An 18,913-nucleotide genomic window follows, 5' to 3' on the forward strand; every position below is an offset into this window, starting at 1 on the left:
ACCAACACTGTGAAATCCTGACCCAGTGCCCCCGACATTAAGCCCCTCAGAAATGAAAGCCAAAAAAAAAAATTATTATTTTTTTTTTTTGTCTGGAAGGGGCAAGGAGCTATAATCTGCTGGCATGCACTAATCAAAAGGAGATTGGCTGGAACATACAGCCGCATGCCTAGACTCATTTGTAATGTCAACTGGGATTTGTCTTTCCCCAAATATCTGTTGAGGTCATACCCAAAAGGAGGTCTCCATTTGTTCAGCTGTTTTCTGGCAAACAAGGAAACTCAAAGTTCAGGTCTTCGTTTTCCTTCTAGAGCAGCACAGTGCACTGGAACTTTCTGCGATGGTGGAAAAACTCTGTATTTGCACCACCCGGGCTGGTAGCTGCTAGCTACATGTGCCTATTGTGTATTTAAGGTGGGGTAGAAGAACTAACTTTTTTTAATATAGTTTAAATTAGATTAAATTTTAATGGGATAGCGCAAGTCTGGAGGAGCCCCTGCAACTCCAGGTGATTACGGCGGCCCAGGTCCTTATAGACGGTGGCCTGGGAAGGGCTCTTGGCACCTGGTATCACATCTGTATGCAGACCTCATGGAGCTGCCTTGGTGCCCGAGGCATACTGTGCACACCACAAGCAGATTGTCCCTCACTGGCAGCTCCCTGGATAAACAGCCCTTGTCTCTTGTCTCTTTCAAGTCAGGGCCCTCGGTGGAGCAGTTTTCCGTGACTCTGAGTTAGGTGAGTCACAGAGCCGGGAAGAGAATTTGTCACGTGCCCATCTAAAATACAGACATCCTTTAGGGTTGGAGCAAATATCTAGAGCCACAGTTCTGAGAATTCTTCCAGCTTCGCCCAAATGATTGGACTGGCAAATTCAAAATCTCTTGTTGATTTCTGATTCCCCCCCCCCCCCCCCCCCCCCGCCCAACAATGGAAAGCCTGTCTATATGAAAGGTGGTCATCCAGGCAGAAGGTTTGGTTTTTTTCTTTAGTGACAAAAGATAATTACTGTGGGATTGATCAGGCATCCAGAGTACTGGAGCAAATAAATTGTGCAGTGGCCAGTGCAGGAGGGGCCTGGCTGCTAATGGAAGCGGTGGCTGGGTCATCTCGCTGTAATGTGGCTTGATGGAGCGTGTGCATGGGGCCGCTGTAATGTGCTACTGATACGCAGCCAGCCGATTTCCCCCGTGTGGCCGGGGCTGTGGGCCGCTGGAGCAGAGCGGGGCTGCACAGCAGTAAATGAAGAGGAAAATTGAAGTAATGTTGTATTATACATTTATGATTTCATCTGCTTGACCCAGAGGATGTTTGGCAATGGGGGGCGGAGATAAGATCCCCCACTCAGGCAGATGCCAAGTTCTCATCTTTGTTGCATAGGAGACAGTGTTGACATGTCCAGGAAGACTGGGGTGAGGCCCCAGATTGGGGTGAACTTGACCATTTTTTCGTCCGTCCTGTGCCAGGGAGAAAGCAGACACAGCAGCATTGTATTGGTGACCTGAATCAGGGAGGGCCTGGGTGCTCACCACTGTCCACCCCGCCTACCCTGAGGGCGTCTCAGCAGTGACACCCAGGCTTGCGATTTGCCGTCACATTGACACTGAAATATGTAAGACCCCAGTGCTGGAGTTAGAGGCAGAGGGGTCGTTTTCCACTAGGAAAACCCCTCAGCAGCGGTGATTTGGATGTTTGTATATAATCCATTCATCAATATTGTTGAAATAACAGTAAGAAATCTAGTGCTGAAAGATCTGATTTGATAGCAGGTGATTAATTTGGAGGAGACTTGGGCAAACCACCCATGAAATAGATACCGAGGAAGGAGCCAGTGCGTGTGTCCACTTGAGGCACCCGAGTCCCCGTCTCTGTTGTCCTTTCCCCGTCGGGTGCCACAGCTCAGCGGACTCACTGGGGTCTGCTCCCCTGTAGTCGGGGCAAAGCTGCCAGATCACCCTGGCTGATCTGGGCAGCCAGCTGCCAACCAGGAACCAGGTGCTGGAGAACAAACTCATGGGGAAAGAGCAAGCAGCATGACCCTTTTGGGGTATAAACAGGTCGACTGACCAGTGAATTGTGATGGCAAATTTGGAAAGGCTCTGGCCAAAGCAAAGGAAAGGAGCCACAGCTGGTTTCTGTTGAGAATTGGGGTCTCTGGTGAGAATTAGCGCTGCAGGGGACCTGCAAAGGTCCCTACAGATGGCACGGCTCAGGTACCCAGAGGAGAGGGGGTCACCCCCCATGGCATGGCCCTGGGCCAGAGGCAGGGCTGGAGAACCGCCTCCTGATGTGCAGTCCAGTAAGCTTCTGTCCCAGGTCTTGACAGATCCTCTGGTCAAGGCAGAAGCTATGACTCCAATAAGCAGAGAAGTGAGGAAGGGTGAGGCCCATTTCTGAACCTCCGCGCGGCTTCCCCGGTGGCTCGGCGGTAAAGAATCCACCTGTAATGCAGGAGACGCAGGTCCAATCCCTGGGTCAAAAAGATCTCCTGGAGGAGGGCATGGCAGCCCACTCGGGTATTCTTGCCAGGAGAATCCCGTGGACAGAGGAGCCTGGCAGGCTACAGTCCACTGGGTCGCAAAGAATTGGAGACGACTGAAGTGACTTAGCACGCACCCATGAGGCGTAAGAGCACTAAGGACAGGCTGCAGGAAGACCTGTCAACTCTTAACTCATGTTGAGGCTCCCAGGCTGGAATTTCATGAATGATCCTGGTCTTCAGCCATCACCTACAGGGTCAGAAAATGCTTGTAACTTGTGAGAAGCTACCTTGAAGGCAGATGATGTGCCCCCAGAGCCTGTGCTTAGGGTATTTAAGTTGCTGTCTAGAGCCACGGGGATACATGTGGAAACCTGTCACTGTGATCCTTATGGCTGGAGGGAGTGGAGACTGTCCTAAACCCACCCATCAGAGCAGCTTTCTACCAGCGTTTTGGTGACAAAGCAACAGAAATAACTCTGACTGCTGTCAGCAGTAAAGGAGATTATTGGAAGGGGCTTGGGCAATGCACAGAACTGCCAGGAAGGCTGGGGGACAGGAAGGCACTGGGGAGCTCGGCGGTCAGCCACAGTCCAGCCAAGGGACAGCCCAGGAATGACGCGGTCACGGGGCAGCTGTGACTCTCAGTGGACCCTGGGTTCTGTGTGCTGCTGAGGCCAGAGCAGATTCTGAACTGCCCTCCTTCTCTGCCCTCCGGCCCCTGGGGCCGACTTCCACTGGCCCAGCCCAGGTTCACAGTCTGTCCCAGCTGCCAGGCTCAGCAAGAGCAGGAGGGAGGCCTTTCAGGACTCAAACACAGAGACGGGGTTTCAGGAGCCAAGCAGCCAAAGACAACCATAGACGTCTGGCTCAGAGGTCAGAACACAAGTCAGGCAGGTGATGGCGGTGGTGGGAGGGTGACCAGGGTGGTATTTTAAGAGCGTGAAGGGACTGAAATTCTACATTAAGCAGAGAGAGACGGAGGGGCTGGCTAGCTGGGAATAGGGTAGCCACGGGTGTCTGATGTTCAGGGTTAGCCCCAGCCTTCTTTGTATCCTGAATCAAGAGGCTAGGACGTGGGGAGGGGCACAGTAAGGGGAAGGGAGCTGAAGTGGCTTCTCCCAGGGGGCTGGTAACAGACCGAAGACCACATGAGCCCCAGAACTTGCCAGGGGTCACCGCTGCACCCACGCACAGCCCAGCAGCGGTTTCCACAGGCACCCCTCAGTTAGCCACCACCCTCGGGGTGCCCGCTGAGATGGGTGCCTGGAAGGACCACGCTTGCTCGGAAATGCCCGGCGAGGCTGTGTGTTGATGCTCATGGTGCACGTTTATAGCCAGGGCCTCCCAGTTCTCCCAGGGCCTTGGGAAGACACGGTGGCGTCTCCCTGCCTGGACGCAGCCGGGTCCCCGCGTCTCCTGGGCCGTATCTCACTGGGCCCACTGTCTTTCCAGAAGCACAGGGTCAACCCTGAGTTTGCCCCCAGACTGTAAACCCCACCCCCGTCACCTGTGCTCTGTCCATGGTGCTGGCGTTGCTGCCTCAGGAGGAGGCATTACAAGAACTTTAATCTCCTACTGTCAATAGCTTTAAGGTAAAGTATATTCAGGGTAAGCTCTGCAAATGTCAGCACCAGGAGCGGGCCCAGGGCCTGGGGCTAACGCATGGCATTTACTCTGCAGGTTCAAGAAAGTGCGTGGGCTTTAGGGGTCTCTCTGCCCAAATAGGGTCTAATCACCAGCAGGCTGATGGCGGTACCCCAGCTGTGGACGAGGGGCGACCCAGGCCCTGGGTAAAGACCCCCCACTGGAGACAAGTTATTTTGTGGAGGAAAATAACTCACACTGTTCCTCACTCCCACCCCCCACGGGCTCCTCCCAGCCAGAGGCAGCCACACTCACTGACATGATCTTTCTCTCTGTGTTCAAGGCTACCCCAACTTTGTGGCAACCTATGGCCGCGGCTACCCTGGATTTGCTCCTAGCTATGGCTATCAGTTCCCAGGTGAGTGGTATTGTCTCCTGGGGCTTTGGGGACATGGGAGGGGGACTGCATTGGGGGAAGGGGGCGAAGGAGAACTAGCTCATACTTAGGTCCATTCACAGACCAGCCTACAGATGTAACTGGGTCAGAATGCAGTTTCTGATTAACTGAAGTGTTTCACCGGTGCTGGGTCACGGAGAATGACTTGTGGGGGGGAAGAACTGATCAGGAGCCCTCTGTCCACTCCCTCTCCCCTTTCTGAAGCTGCTTCCTCGTTCTCTGTCCCTGGGGAGGGGACTGAACTCTGCACCCAAGGTTTCCTGCAGCCCTCTGCCTCCCAGCACCCACATGCCTTGCTGTCTGGACCCCATCTCCCTTCCCCCTCCCCTCCTCCGGCTCTGACGTCCTTCTGGTGTGTGTGTTGGGTGTGTCTCAGGTTTGGATCTCCTCTCCGTCCTGAGTGGTGGTAGGAGGGGTGGTTAGAGCCTCCCTCCCCCTGCGTGGACATCAGAGACTCAAGGCAGGGCCCCTGGTGTTGCCCACTCACATGCCCAGGCTGCCCCAGCTCCCATGTGGCCAGGGAGGCCTGGGACCCTCACCTGAGGGGCCAAGGACCCTGTAGGGATTGGGGGGAGCTGCTGAAGGAAGTGATGTTTTATGGGGCTTGCTTCTCCCTAGAGGGGGCCAGCCAGCTTTTCTCAGACCTGGAGAACAGCAAGAATGTGTTGGAGCTCGGGGTGTTTGTGCCCTAAGGACAGCTGGAGTTCTAGAGAAGATGTTAGGATCAGAGTTCTGTTCCCTTAGGTTCTGTGCTGTGGGAGGAGGCTCTAGAGAGCTGGACTTCCACTCCTGGTTGGTCATCCTGCCAGACCCGGAGGCCTGAGCTGCAGGGAGGCCAGGGGGGCGGGACGTGGACCAGGGGGGCGGCGTTCTGAAGGCAGCGGAGATGGGGACTCATGGGGGGTGAGGGCCTCAGTCCCACCTATGCTCGGTCTGAGCTTCAGAAGGGGAGGGGAGTGATGGGGGAGGCAAGTGGGCATTTGGGACCCTGGGAGCCATGCCCTCCAGGTGACAGGTCCTCACCTAGCCACAAAACCCCTTGTCTAGCTGCCCAAGGCCACAGACAGGTCATCCAGTGTCTCGGGGCCTCCCTTTTGTCTTCTGTAAATGATGGGCTTGGGCTGGATGGTGCCTGGGCCTGACTGGAAGGGGAAGGCGGAGGCAAACAGCAGATCCCAGAGCAGAGGTTCAGGTGGCAGGAGTGAGTGGGGGACTTCCCCTCAAGCCTGTCCCCCTGGCGGGGTGGTCTCCCCATCGGGGCAGGGCCCTCGGCAGGAGTCCCTGGCTGCCCCAAGGTTGACCTCCCCACCCCTGCTCATCTGCACGTGGCAGCTCTCGTGGCCACGGGCCTCTCGAGCAGGACGCAAGGCATCCCAAGCCAGGAAGCCGGGCACAGTCTGCACCTCCCCGGGATTTCCCCCTACAGATGGGGACCCTGAAGCCTGGAGACGTAGAAACCCTGTTCAGGGGGCTCGCCACCAGCAAGGGTCAGGGCTCGGACTGGGACCCGGGTAGCCTGGGTCATAACTATCATACTTCATCCTCTTTCTAGCATCTATCTGTCCAGTACAATCAATCACACCAGCCACGTGAAGCATCTAAAATTTAAATTAAGTAAAATGAAAATTCAGTTCATCAACCACACTAACCACATTTCATTTACTCAGCAGGCTAGTAACTACTGTCTGTGCAGAATACAGAGCATCTAATGGGTGGGACGTCGATGTTCTTTCTCAGCCTAACGATGGGCAGAGGCAGGTGTTTCTTAACACCGACTGCCTCCTCTCCACCTGGGCGGGCCCTCTCGGTGAAGCCCCCTCTCATCTGCCGATGTCCTTGCTCTGCCGATGTGACCTGGGCTTGCCGCACACCCTTCTGGCCTCACAGTTGGTGTTAACAAACGCCTGCCTCTGCCCACCGTTAGGCTTCTATGAAAATAGAAAAGAGATGCGCCCATCAAGAGGGCTAGCCGCTTCGGATAGTGATTAGAGTGGGGAGCAGTTCTCTTCCAGAAAGACTGAGTGACGATCCTCCCCTGGGGACGCGGCTCCTTCCTCCCAAGCCCAGATGTACGCTGTGTGGTCCTGCCCCTGCCCTCGTGGATTGGCGTGGGGGCTGGAATTCTTAAGATCCTGATCATTTCCTCTGCCATTTCCTCCCATTTCCTCTCTTTTTTCCCCTCTCTGATTTCAGTTCAGTCTGTTAATTTCTGTTCTTTTTTCACTTTGCAGACTGTTGCCAGCTTCACAAGACACAGTTTTTATCAGCTAGCTCTTAAGAGAGGCGTGACAGATTGGGGTTTGCTCCGTTGCTAGAGAGAGAGCAGGGTCCCGGCCAGGGCCACCCCAGCTGCCACCAGTGCCCGTGACACTGTCCCAGCTGCCTGTTTGCACAAACATTCTTTTTCTCACTTGTAATCCTTGGGAAAGACTCTCGTCCCCAGTGCTTCACGCAGTTCTTAAAGTCAGCTTTGTCCCCCAGTCCCCTCCCAGTTTGCTTTTTGTCCGCACTGGGAGTCCCTCCCCACTGAGGCCACTCGTCAGCCTCCCAGTGCAGCAGGCCAGAGGGGAGCTTCTCACGAGCTGTGTGGCACTTCCTCACGGGAGTCTAGGGAGAAGGCATCAGCTTACTTTAAACAGTTACCAGATAGGCTTATTGGGGCGTTTCATGGATGGGCTGTTCAGTGCTGGCCCACAGAGGTGGAGGATATGTGACTTGTCCACTACATCCTGTGGTGGACAGTTCCAGAAGTGAACACACATGCACACAGGTTGTTCTGTAAATCCTAACGTGAACAATGTAATCTGGAAGAAAATTTGTATCAGCATTATCTGGGTGTCTTTGTCTTTTGGAGCCAGCCTCTCTGGTTGTTGCTATAATAATGCACACTCATCTCTGGGAAAGGGGCCATGGAGGCACCGTGGTGCTGCCTCACCTTAGGCCCTGTGGGCACCGTCCACCTGGGCCCTCTTCCCCAGCACCTCTGCCCCCACCTGGCTGTCCACTGGCCTTGCACTCCCTGCTGGCCTCAAGGGCCTCCTAGCCCACTGGGGTCAGAGGGGATGCGTATAGAGGGCTCATCCTGATCAAGTCAGGACTCCAGAGGGCTTCCTTTCCCCATGATCGTGATCCATCCACTTCCCCACTCATGGATTAATGAGCTACAGCTCAGTTGGCCCCTCAGGAATCACCCTTTGTTTGCCCTCAGGGTTTATGAAAAGTGACCTGCGTGCTTCCATCAGATGCATTTGATGTGAGCGCATCCAACTGTCTGAATGTCAGTGTCTCTGGTGGCTCAGTGGTAAAGAACCCACCTGCCAATGCAGGAGACATGGGTTCGACCCCTGGTTTGGGAAGTTCCCCTGGAGAAGGCAACGGCAACCCACTCCAGTACTCTTGCCTGGAGAATCCCATGGACAGAGGAGCCTGGCAGGCTCCATAAGGTCACAAATAGTCAGACACAACTTAGCGACAAGCATGCACACACATCCTTTAGACTCAACGTGTGCAGTTTGGCTCATCTCATTAAAGATGCTTGATGTCGTCATTGGTTAGTTTCCTTTTATTTTTCCCACAGACTTTTTCATAGATGCTATTTTTCAAAGTCTGTATGGCTTTTTTTCCTGTTTGTTTTGTTCTGCTGTGAATTGCTTTGCTTTGGTGAACTTGTGCTAGTATACTTACCTCACAGACGTTCTAGCCATTGTGAATTTTCTTCATCTCCGTAAATAGTTCATCTGTGCTTCTCCCTAATGACATTTTATTTTTACCCCTGTAAGCAACTGAGGTAGAAAAATAAAACGTTTGCCATGGACTTGCTGTGTGCAGCCGTGTCTCAGCCTCACAGCGCCCTGTTCTCACTCCGGGGGAGGTGAATGCACTAAATAACTGGCACCAGTGACAGCCTGGTGTGGCCTCTGAAAGCACATGCACTTGCCCTGACGGTCTCTGCCCCCAGCCCTCTCTGCTTCCTCTCGTCTCCTGCGCTTGCTTGAGATGGCCCTGTCCTTGAGTCATGGAGGAGCATTGGCTTGCAGCAGCTGCGTGGTCTGCCTGCCCACCCCCCCCGCCCCTTCCTTCCTCTGCCTTCACCCCCACCCTCAAGTGAAAACACCGCTGAACATCTGGAGCCCCTGCCATCTGTACACCAGGTGTGTGTGAGCCCACACACGCGCTCTGCACACCGGCCAACATGTGGCTTGCACGTGGCTTGCTTTCCAAGTTCCCCTGTGCCGTGCAGATCCAAGGAGGCACCTGTGTTGCTGGATGTAAAACTAGATCTCATTTCCAGGTCCCACTTGCCACGTAGTAGCCATGTGACCTTGAGCAAGTGACCTAGCGCTCTGAGCCCTTGAGATTGTAACAGTGCCTAGGTGGTTAGAATTAAGTGGGATGTTGTGTATATGCGAACGCTGAAAGTTTAGAAATAGTGGGCGTTACTGTTCTTGTTTTGTCCCTCTCCAGAATGGTTTTCGCTTCCTCATCACCCCCAACGAAGCTGCCTGCTGGGGATCTACTTAGTGAAAGGAATGATTGGGAATCCCCAGGAGACTTACTCCCTGCCTCAGCCTTCCTCATCCCTCCCTCCCCATTTACTGACCACCAGGCACTGGTGTCAAACATCTAGACATGAATAAAGCTCCCTCTCAGGATGCTCACGGTCCAGCTGAGGGAGAGAGAACCAGTGATCAAACCCACTGGGCATCCTGGGACAGGTGCTTAGCTAGAGAGAGGGAGTCTTTTTCTGCTACGAGAGGACAAGACAAGCTGCTAGTCCTACGTGCAGTGGCACCAGAACTGGGTCTTACCAAGTGAAATAAAATGAGATGGGTAAAGAAAAGAAGAGATTACCCCCAGGCAGAGAAGTGACTTGCTTAGACACTGAATCAAGTATTTTTTTAAAAAGAAAATAGTATAATAGTAAATAGTATAATAATGGCCTTGACAAAATAAGAATTTGTTTTTTCTTTCCAATGTGAAAGAAACCTGGATGTCGCTCTGCAGTGTCAGGGATCTGAGTTTCCTTCATCTTTGTGTTCTTTTCTCTTCAACACAAGACTCCATCTCATAGTCTGAGGAGGCTGCTCAAGCTCCAGCCATTACATACTCATCCCAGAAGAACACATCTCTTCCCTTTAATCACACTTCTTAGAAGTCATGTGTGGCACTCTGCTTAGATCCCATTGGTCAGGCCTTAGTCATATGGCCAGACTGAGCTGCTGAGGAACCTCAGAAATGTCTGTCTTCCTGGTAGCTATGTAACTGCTAAAAACAGGATTCTGGTATTAAGGAAGACGTGTGAAATAGATATTAGGGGACACTTAGCAATCTCTGCCACAAACCTGAGTGAGGATGTGGTGCAGGTCCCAGGGATTAAGAGCAGTTCAGTGTATGGGGTGCTTACAAGAGCATCTTGGAGTGGGGGTAGGGGAGAGACAGAGTTAGGGAGGCAGGGCTGAGTGTTGTCAGGTTCCGGAATTCACAAACTTGATCCCCAAAACACATGAAAAGCCCTTAGTGACTCTTAAGTTGAGGAATGATGTGATCAGGTCTCCAAAGCGAGTCAGAAGTGGTTTGCAGGGGTAGAGGGGGCAGTGAGGAGCATGTGCAGGTGCGTTAGGAGGCTGCCCCCCTCTTTCTGCACTGCCCCACCTCCTTTCTGAGCTCTATTCCTCTCCCCAGCCTCAGGTTGGCTGTGGCCCTCTGGGGGTCTTTCTGCTCTCCCGGGGATAGCACGGCTTCATTCGGCCCCAACCACCAGAAAGCATCTCAGCCACAGTCTTGGCTACTGGAGTGGCCTCAGACTCGGGGCCCTTGGGACAGTCAGGAGGGTCAGGCCAGCACCCCAGGCTCCATGCTCACACCTCCCTCCTCGGGCGATGGTCTGGGGACGGCCAGGTGCGACAGGTCCCAGGTGGGGAGACCCTGGGATTCTGGTTCTGAAAGTGCCGGTTTGCGCTTCTGTCTCCTCAGCGATGAACATTGGTTTCATCCCAGCTGCTGATGTTGACTGATGAGGACTGGCTTCCTGCAGCACTGGCCTGAGAAGAATCACGAGGCCAGGTCTTAGCGCAGCAGAAAGGGGGCTGTGGTTGATTAGCAGTGCCTGCATGGTGGCCGGATCTGGGGGTCATGCCTGCTCACTGCATATTTTGCCTCGCTTATTCCAGACCAATGACGGATGGTTCTCAGACGCTGGTTGATGGTTTTTTCTGAAAAATGGTCATTCTGAAAGACGGTCATTCTGTTCCACATGGAGGGTATGCGTCTCAGGGCAGGGGCCGTGGCTCACGTTGATGCTCTTTCCTCTGGGGGAGAATCTGCTATAGTGCATCTTTGGCCAAGGCTCTGCAATGGACGCTTGGGTCAGATTGTCTGGTCTTTGAGCAAAGACCAAGGCTTAGGGGTCTGTCTTATCCTGAGCTGAGGGCCGTGGCTTGAATGTGGAAAGCAGAGGGAAGACAGCAGAAGATCTCTTAAGCCAGATGACCAGGGAAAGCAGCCTTGGCCATAGGAAAGGGACTGCTTCCGCAACCAGCTCCCACCCAACCTGTCAGTTCTTTCCAGTTTACAAGATGTGAGAAGTGTTCAGAAATGCTGGCAGCTGCCCTGCCAAAGGCCTGGGGTCCTGCCTGGATGGGGCCCCTGGGCCTCAGGGAGTGACGCCAGGGACCTCTCGTCCACCCCTCCTCCAGCCCAGCAGGTGGCCGGCCGAGACCCTCATGCTCAGCGCCTGATCGGGAGATCGGCGCTTGCACTCCCACCAGAAACCTTCTGTTTTCTCTGCTCAGGTTCTTGGAGAGAAAGGAGCAAGCCTCCCTCCCAGCCTCTGTGACTTCGGGGAGGTGATTGTGGGACCACTGTGGTGGAATCGTAGGACCAGTGGCTAGGCATGCCCCCTCACTTGGGCGTCAGTTTAAAGTAAGGATTTTCCTCCTACTTAAGTTTGTAACGAGTCCCTTCCTCAAGGCCCCAGAACTGCCCTCGAGGGGGGCTCTGGCAGACCATGTGGTGCTAGGGCCTCAGCTCTGCCGGTACTGCCTGGCTTGGTGCTCCTGGGTGGCTTCAGATCGGAGCCCTGTCAGTGAGCAATGGCTGGGCCTCACTGGAGGGGACCTCTTCTAGAAATGCCAAAATGGGCATTGGCTTCCCAGGTCCATTGACAGAGACCGGGGGCCCACAGCCCGGGGTTTCAGCGCTGTGACTAGAGACGCTCCCTTGGTAGGGTACGACCCTCCCAACCCAGCATCTGTTCCATCGCCAGCCTTGAATCTGCACCGCCCTCCAGCCCTACCTTCATCTCTAGCATTGCCCCTTCACAGACAGGACCCGCAGGCAGGCTCGAACTTGCTAGCCAGCCCTTCCTGTGGTCCGCCCACTCCCATGCTGCCTGCCCCGTGGGGACTGGGGGGCTTATCCCCTCATTTGGGTATTAAGTCCAGGTCAGTCAGGACAGCGTGACTGCTGCTTTGGAAGAAGATAGGGAAGTCGAGTTCAGCAGCACATCCCGATCCTGGCGTGAGCTGCGGGTGGGCCACCCTCCCGCGCATCCACCTGTGCGTGGAGAATTAGAAGCGGAGGCTCTTCCCCAGTGAGGAAGGCAGAGCGTGGTGCCTAGCCGGCGCTTAATAAGCATTTGTGGACATCAGCTGGAGCAGTCTGAATCGATACGGATTGTGGGTTTCACTTCTGATCAGCTTTCTGCACCTCTTGAAACTCTGCATCAGTGAAGGGAAATGTGATTCGGGGTGCCAGGGCCAGAGCACCCTGTTCTCCAAAGGGGAGTCAGTGGACCAAGTTCTTGCCCCTGGCTTGCTGGGAGAGGCCAGCCACCTCTGGGCCTTGATTTCCTCATCTGTCCAGTGGGGTTACTGACCCCTGTCCTATCCCCTTCCTCAGGCTGTTGAGAGGGTCTCTGGCAGGGCATGCTCTCCTGCTTTGGAAGGGGGCGTGGCCCGGCCAATCCAGCACAGGCAGCCGTGGGGGTGGCGGTGGGCATGGCTTCATTCCATTCTCCCTGGCTGAGAACGTGGTCCCGTGTGGAGCCCCCCAGACCCGTCTCCCCCAGCACTATCCTCATGCCCCTCTCACTCCTTCGAGAGCCCTGTACCACCAGGCTCACAGAGCCCCCAGTAAGCCCGCCAGCAGGAACATAATCACCTTTCTTCAAGCCCTTCAGTTTTCATTTCCATCAGCAAAAGCAAATGAAAGACTGCAGCTTAAAAAACCCAAAACAACAGCAGCAACAAATTACAGAGTGTGAGATCGTGGGCAGACAGCAGTGCCAGGCCTAAGGGGTGGGCAGCTCGAGCCTCCAGGACAGCCAAGAAGAAGCCCGAAGGCCAGGGTGGGCGTTGTCCCCTCCCCCAGCCTGAAAAGGCAGTGCAGAGTCCTGCCTGGAGACCTTTGCCCTGAGTCCGGTCCACTTGGATCCCCTGCTCCTGAGAAACGGCAACCAATGGTGTCACCACCCGTGCTCCTGTGCCTTCAGCTGGGGGTGGGACAGCACTAGACCCTGCCATCAGGACCCACTCTGGGCATTAGGAAGGGGTCCTAAGCCCAGGGAGGAAGTCAGAGTCTGCAGAGGTGTCACAGAGGGGTATCCCTCTGTGGTCTGAGTGGGCGGGGCGCAGGAGGAGTAGTAACTGACTGCCTGGAAAGCTGTCAGGAAGGGGTACCATCTGGATGGGTTTTCAGCACAAGTAGAAGCTTGCCAGGCAGGAGATGAAGGAAGGGTATTCCACATCAAGGGGTCGGCAAGTGTAAGGGCACAAAAGCATTGCACGTCTTCCCTCCCTGCCTCCATTGGGCAGATGCTGTCCCATCATCTGGGCCAGAACAGCCAGACAACCAGCCTTGGCATTGGAAACCTGATATTGCTTTTTCCCAGATGCAGCAGCTCACAGGCAGACACTTTGTGCACCAGAAAGGCTGCCCCCATGCTTCCCTTTGACTGGTCCCTTTCGGGGTGTCTGTGGGTAGCACTGAGCTGGACCAGTGGGCCCTAGGTTCTGGCTGCCCCGGGGTTGGCTTCCTGTGAGCTGGAGGGGGTCACCCAGATGCGGTCTCTGAGACGGGGACAGGAGTCAGGGGTGCTCACACCCACAGAGGCCCTGCTGCCCGGCTCCAAGTCTGAGGAGGTATTTTCTGGCCCCGGGGCACCCGGGTTTTGCAGGGAAGGGCATGGGGCCTGTCCTGTGGCTCTCTAAGGAGCAGCTTTAGGGCCTATCCATGCTTCTTTGTCTGCACCGGGGGCACCAGCCTTGAGCACGTCAGGATTCAGGTGAGCCTCAGGGCAGGAAGCACCGTCTTCTCCTCCCCGCCCCCTCCTGTTGGTTCCCCTCTTCTCCCCATCCATCCTTTTACTGGTTCAGCACAGAGTCACCAGCAGCTGCTGTACCAATGGCCCCGCCCTAGATGCTAGAGATAGTGATGAGCAGAGACACCGCCCTGCTGGGTACAGCATGTGCTGGGGAGAGAGGAACGAGCTGGGAGAACCCCCAGTGGCTGCCCTAGCTGAGCCCTTCCTAGAGGAGCCTGGGGGCACTGGACAAGTCCAGGCGGCAGGATCGCCAGTCCAGCTGACGAGCGCAAGCTGCAGGGCTCCGGGGTCCTTGTCCCCGTCCCAGGGCTGCGACCAGCCCAGCCAGGCCCTCCCTGGGGCCCTGCAAGCCCTCCTGCCGCCACATTACCCACCCAAATTAGAGCTTGTACTTCAGATGAGAGTATCCTTATCACTCACAAGCAAAGTATAAATATGATCTATTAAAGCCCTTCAGATGTGAAATGTCATGTAAATTAAGAGGATTTTAGAAGGCTACGCTACTGTTATCACCGTGGGCAATAATAATAAAAATAGGAACAGAAGTTATTATTCCACTTACTGAGAGCTCAGCCAGTGACAGATAACGGGCCACTGGTGCCGCCCTTCCGCCGAACTTCTCAGCAGCCCCTCGAGGAGGTGGTTAACCGCGCCTGCAGAGGAGCAGAGTGCGGCTGAGGGGAGAGTGACGTAAGTCGTCTCGATGGCACAGGAGTGAGCCTGGGAGGTGGGGTTTTGGCCACCCCGCTTTTAACCACGTTGTGCACGGCTTCCTTTAACTTCTCCGGACCTGAGTCCTTCACTGAGGAACGTCTTCCGGGAGGGCAGGGTATCACAGGGAGAGCTTCTTGGCCAGGGAAAACGCCCCAGGTGTTATTCTTATCAGCAGGGTCGTGATCACATTCTCAGTGTCTCTTCGACTTTTAAAGGTCAGGAGACAAAGGCACAGAGAAGGTTCTGTCTGCACTTTACCCTTTCACCCAGGGCTGCCATGCGGTGGCAGGATCTGCAGGCTGGTCAAATTTGTAACGATTTTTCTTTATGCTGTGCTGTGCTTAGTCCATCAGTCGTGTCCAACTCTTTGCGACCTCATGGCCTGTTGCCAGCCAGACTCCTCTGTCCATGGGGATTCTCCAGGCAAGAGTGCTGGAGCAGGTAGCCTTTCCCTCCTCCAGGAGATCTTCCCAACCCAGGGAGCGAACCCAGGTCTCCCTGGGAACCCAGCAAACCCAGCGAACACTACAGGCAGATTCTTTACCCACTGAGCCACCAGGGGAGCCCAAGAATAGTGGAGTGGGTAGGCTGTCCCTTCTCCAGGGGATCTTCCTGACGCAGGAATCAAATCAGGGTCTCCTGAGCTGCAGGCAGATTCTTTACCAGCTGACTTACCAGTTTCTGTCCAGGTTGGTAAATAGTGGCTGCCTGGAGCCCCCAGAATGCCTCCCACTGCCTCCACCTTGGGATCTCCCCCATGACGCCCTGACCATCCGGTGGGCCACCAATTCAACACCTGAAACAGCCCATCTCAGGAGTCAGGAAGTGAAGGAGTCTGCGTTTACAGGGGAGGGAGCTTGAGGTCAGAGCTGTTAACTTTACTCACAGATGGTGGGCCGAATGTGGGAGCCTGGGGTCTTTCAGCAGAAAGTCTTGGGGTGCTCAAGCGTCTGCTGTCCTGGTTCACAGAAGTGGGTGCTATAGGGCTGGCATTTGTAATTATGCAGAGGTCCTGCAAGAGTCCATGAAGAGTGCAGCTGGGGAAAATAGGCAAGAGAGGAGCCCCCGGGGAGCTCAGGCATTTAGATTTAAAGGCTTAGGGAGAGACCCAACAGGGAGGACCTTGTCAACTCCTAACCTGCGATTGGACCGCTGAACTTTGAGGAGAAGGGCAAGAAGTCACCTGCACAGTGAGCTCTAGAAGGACTAGTGGTCAGGCGAGTGGCTTGTCCTGACACATCGGTGGTAGTTGTGACAGTGACTCAAAAGCAGAAATGACAGTTTTATGAGGAGTGAGCGGAGGGGTAGGAGAGGGAGGAGAAACTCGCAAGACAGTTTGCTGATGTCTCCTTAGAAACTAAGGGTGAGATGCCTTCCCTTTGAAGGTCTTGGTCTTGGTCTCAGACAGGATGATGTTTGTCCTGTGGGCAAGTGAGCATCCCTGGGTTTTCTGGGACCGCAGACTGCTGGCCCGGGGCAGCGAGAGCTGGCTTTGGTGTGGACTCCCGGTGGCCGTTCATGCCCTTGCGGCCCTGCTCCAGAGAGAGGGATGAGCAGGGTATCCTCCCAGGCCCAGCGCGGGCAGAGCTGTTATGTCAGCCATCCTGACGCTGGCCCTGTGGTCAGCGCTGCCGAGAAACCTTGCCTTGTCCACAAGGCTCAGATAGTCAGGCCAAAGCTGGAACTCTCTGGGGCCCAGAAAGAGGATTTACCCCCCAACTTGGTGGGTCCTGTCTGAAAAGACTTTGAAGGATCTGTGTCTTGGTATCATGTGCCAGGGCCTAGCTTGGTGGGGTTTTTTTTAAACTGAATTGAAATGGTGAGACCTTTGCGGGCTGGATCAAGATCCCAACCATAGGAACAACTCCGATTCCTTTCCTTTTGTGTCCTGGATCCTGGAGGAAAAGTTGGGGTGGCCACCTCCCGCACTCCACTGTCTTGCTGCACTCAGACTCCTGATCGCTGCCCCCTTTTCCAAGCAGGATTTGACGTAGCCGCACCCAGGTCTTGCGCTCAGTGGTGAGAAGACCACAGAGCGGCCAAGGGCCTGGCTCCAAGCTGGTGGGTCCAGGGCCGATCCCCGCTTCTCCCTGGCAGAGTGGTCACAGCTCCCCTTTTACCCAAGACCCTGGTGGACGGTTTTCTCTCTGTTCCCAGGGAGTTGGTTTGTGGGCAGCCTGGTCCACAGCCGGAGCCCCCTTTCCCATCACGGGCTAGTGACTAGAAGCTCTGAGAGGGTGGAGCATGTGTGTTCAGTTCACTGCTGTGACCCCAGTGCTTAGAACAGTGCCTGCGTGTAGGTACTCAGTGAAGATACTCAGTGATAGGTACTCGGTGAAGGTACTCAGTGAAGGTACTCAGTGATAAGTAGGTACTCAGTGAAGGTACCCAGTGGTAGGTGCTCAGTGAAGGTTTATTGGGTAGATAAGGAGCTAAGAGCAGGGTGGGAGTTATGGAGACCCCTCACGTAGGTCCCTGCACAAGTTCCAGGTGAGCAAGGGCCGTGTGGGCCACGGCTCAGAAAGGCCCCTGGAGAAGGATGCAGGGTCAGGGTCCCCAAGAACTTTCTGCTTCCTGCTTCCCCAGAAGAGCCCCAGGACTCCAGCAAGCAGTGCCTAAAACCATGTTCTCCGATCCAGCCATGTTTGGGGAAGCACTGGAAGTTTCTGTTGTCTAGGCTATGCGCAGACAGATGGCTGGTATCTCTGGGGGTAGGGCCCAAACGTGAGAGGAAGAAGGGGGCAGGAGGAATAGCCTGGAGCAGCGGCGGGTGGGTGACCTCGCCCACCCTCGGAGGGACCCTGGGCAGCTCTCTGTGCCTCCTGGAGATGCAGGATGTGCTGGGGGAGGGGGCAAGAGTGCTCAGAGCAAGCACAGTATAGGAAAATTGTCTTTCCTAATGGACTGTTCGGGATGAAGGACATTAGAGGAGAGAATTTTACAAAGATGCCCCCCACAACCACAGCCTGTTGGAGCCATAGGAACCTCAGAATTCCCCCATCCAAGATCACAGAAAGTAAGAACCAAGCCTAAACAGTATCTTCTCAAACCAGGAAGGGGAGAGGATCCAAAGAAACAGGTCCATGACCGCAATGGAAGGGCAGTGGGGCCCTTCAGTGTGACTTAAAGCCGAGAAGGCCCCAAGGCTCCCTCTCAGTCAGGGGTTCTCTGCCCCCACAGCGCATCAGAATGACCTGAAAGGACTTACAGAGATCAGGACGGGGCCCCTCCTGGTTCTTTGCCTGCTCAGGCTCCCTCAGCCGCTGCTCTCAACGGAGACCCTGCTGAGGCTCTCACAGGAGATGGCCACGAGGGTTAGATCCCATCATAGCCTCGGGAGGCCCTTCCCTTCTGCCAGGGCAGCGGGGAGACAGACTGTGCAGATGTGCGCTGAGGTTCGACCTTTTAAAAATTTTGAAAGCCTTTGAACCAAAGGTTCTCCCCCTTGGCTGCACCGAGGGGATCACCCAGGAAACGTTCAAGGGTCTCCCTATCTAGGCTGCACCCTAAACCAGATAAGTCAGAACCTCTTGGGGTGGCACCCAGACCTCAGCATTCATGAAGGCTCCCCAGGTGGGTCCAGTGAGGGGGCGGCGTGTGGATGGGTCCACCACACAGACCCTTCACTGGGCTCATCGTGCTCCCAGCCCGCTCCTGTGGGCCTCTGAGTTTGTGGCCCTAGGGTGCAGGGTCACGGGGGTGGAGGGGCAGCTGAACCTGCAGGCAGCGTTGCCTGTGAGCTCCGTTTACCCACAGCGGTGCCTCCCACACTGCCTCTGGGCATCTGACCGTCATCAGCTCGTGCTCCACTAGTCTGCTGTAGCGCAGACTCCAGGCTGGGCCCTAAGAGGGACACGTGACTCAGTCCCCGCCCCCCATCAGAAGAATTTGCCACCCAGCAAGAGAAATCAGATGTGCACATAAAAATAACTGTGCTTAGGTAAGGCAGAAACGGGTAAGTGCCACAGAATAAAAGTAGGTGTGGGGTCAATAGAAATCCCAAAAAAAAAAAAAGAAAGTGCCATCGACTTCTATTTTGCAGTAAAACCTCACAGCTCCAGCAAGTCCAGAAAAAGCATCTCATTCGATGTCAGTGGGATGGCAGCAGCTTTCACTTAGATGGGTTGCTGACACCAGAGGGGTGAGAAGGGCCAAGCCCAGAGGCCCCTTTCCAGTGACGGAGGGACGTGGGTTTGTCACCCTCTTACACCAGGAAGACGGGCTCCGGGAGGCCCGGAGGTGGAGGGACTTTAGAGGTCATCCGGCCTGACCTCCTTGCAGGAGGAAGAAGCTGGCTACTCTTGACGCAGAGAAGTGGAACATTGGGTTTGATGCCAACCCCAGTGATTCCTCT

General features: G+C 55.0%; 1 protein-coding gene across 7 annotated transcripts in view; it reads left to right on the plus strand.

Annotated features, from left to right (window-relative positions):
* The window catches only part of MSI2 (musashi RNA binding protein 2), a 401,974-nt gene that overhangs the window by 350,329 nt on the left and 32,732 nt on the right, over positions 1-18,913 (plus strand). For all 7 annotated transcript variants that reach the window (XM_061142598.1, XM_061142599.1, XM_061142601.1 and 4 more), the window contains one exon: positions 4,410-4,484. In XM_061142598.1, coding sequence (XP_060998581.1) covers positions 4,410-4,484 — 75 coding nt within the window. The remainder of the gene's footprint in view (positions 1-4,409; positions 4,485-18,913) is intronic.

This window comes from Dama dama, chromosome 5 (genome assembly GCF_033118175.1).
Source record: "Dama dama isolate Ldn47 chromosome 5, ASM3311817v1, whole genome shotgun sequence".
Classification (NCBI taxonomy): domain Eukaryota; kingdom Metazoa; phylum Chordata; class Mammalia; order Artiodactyla; family Cervidae; genus Dama; species Dama dama.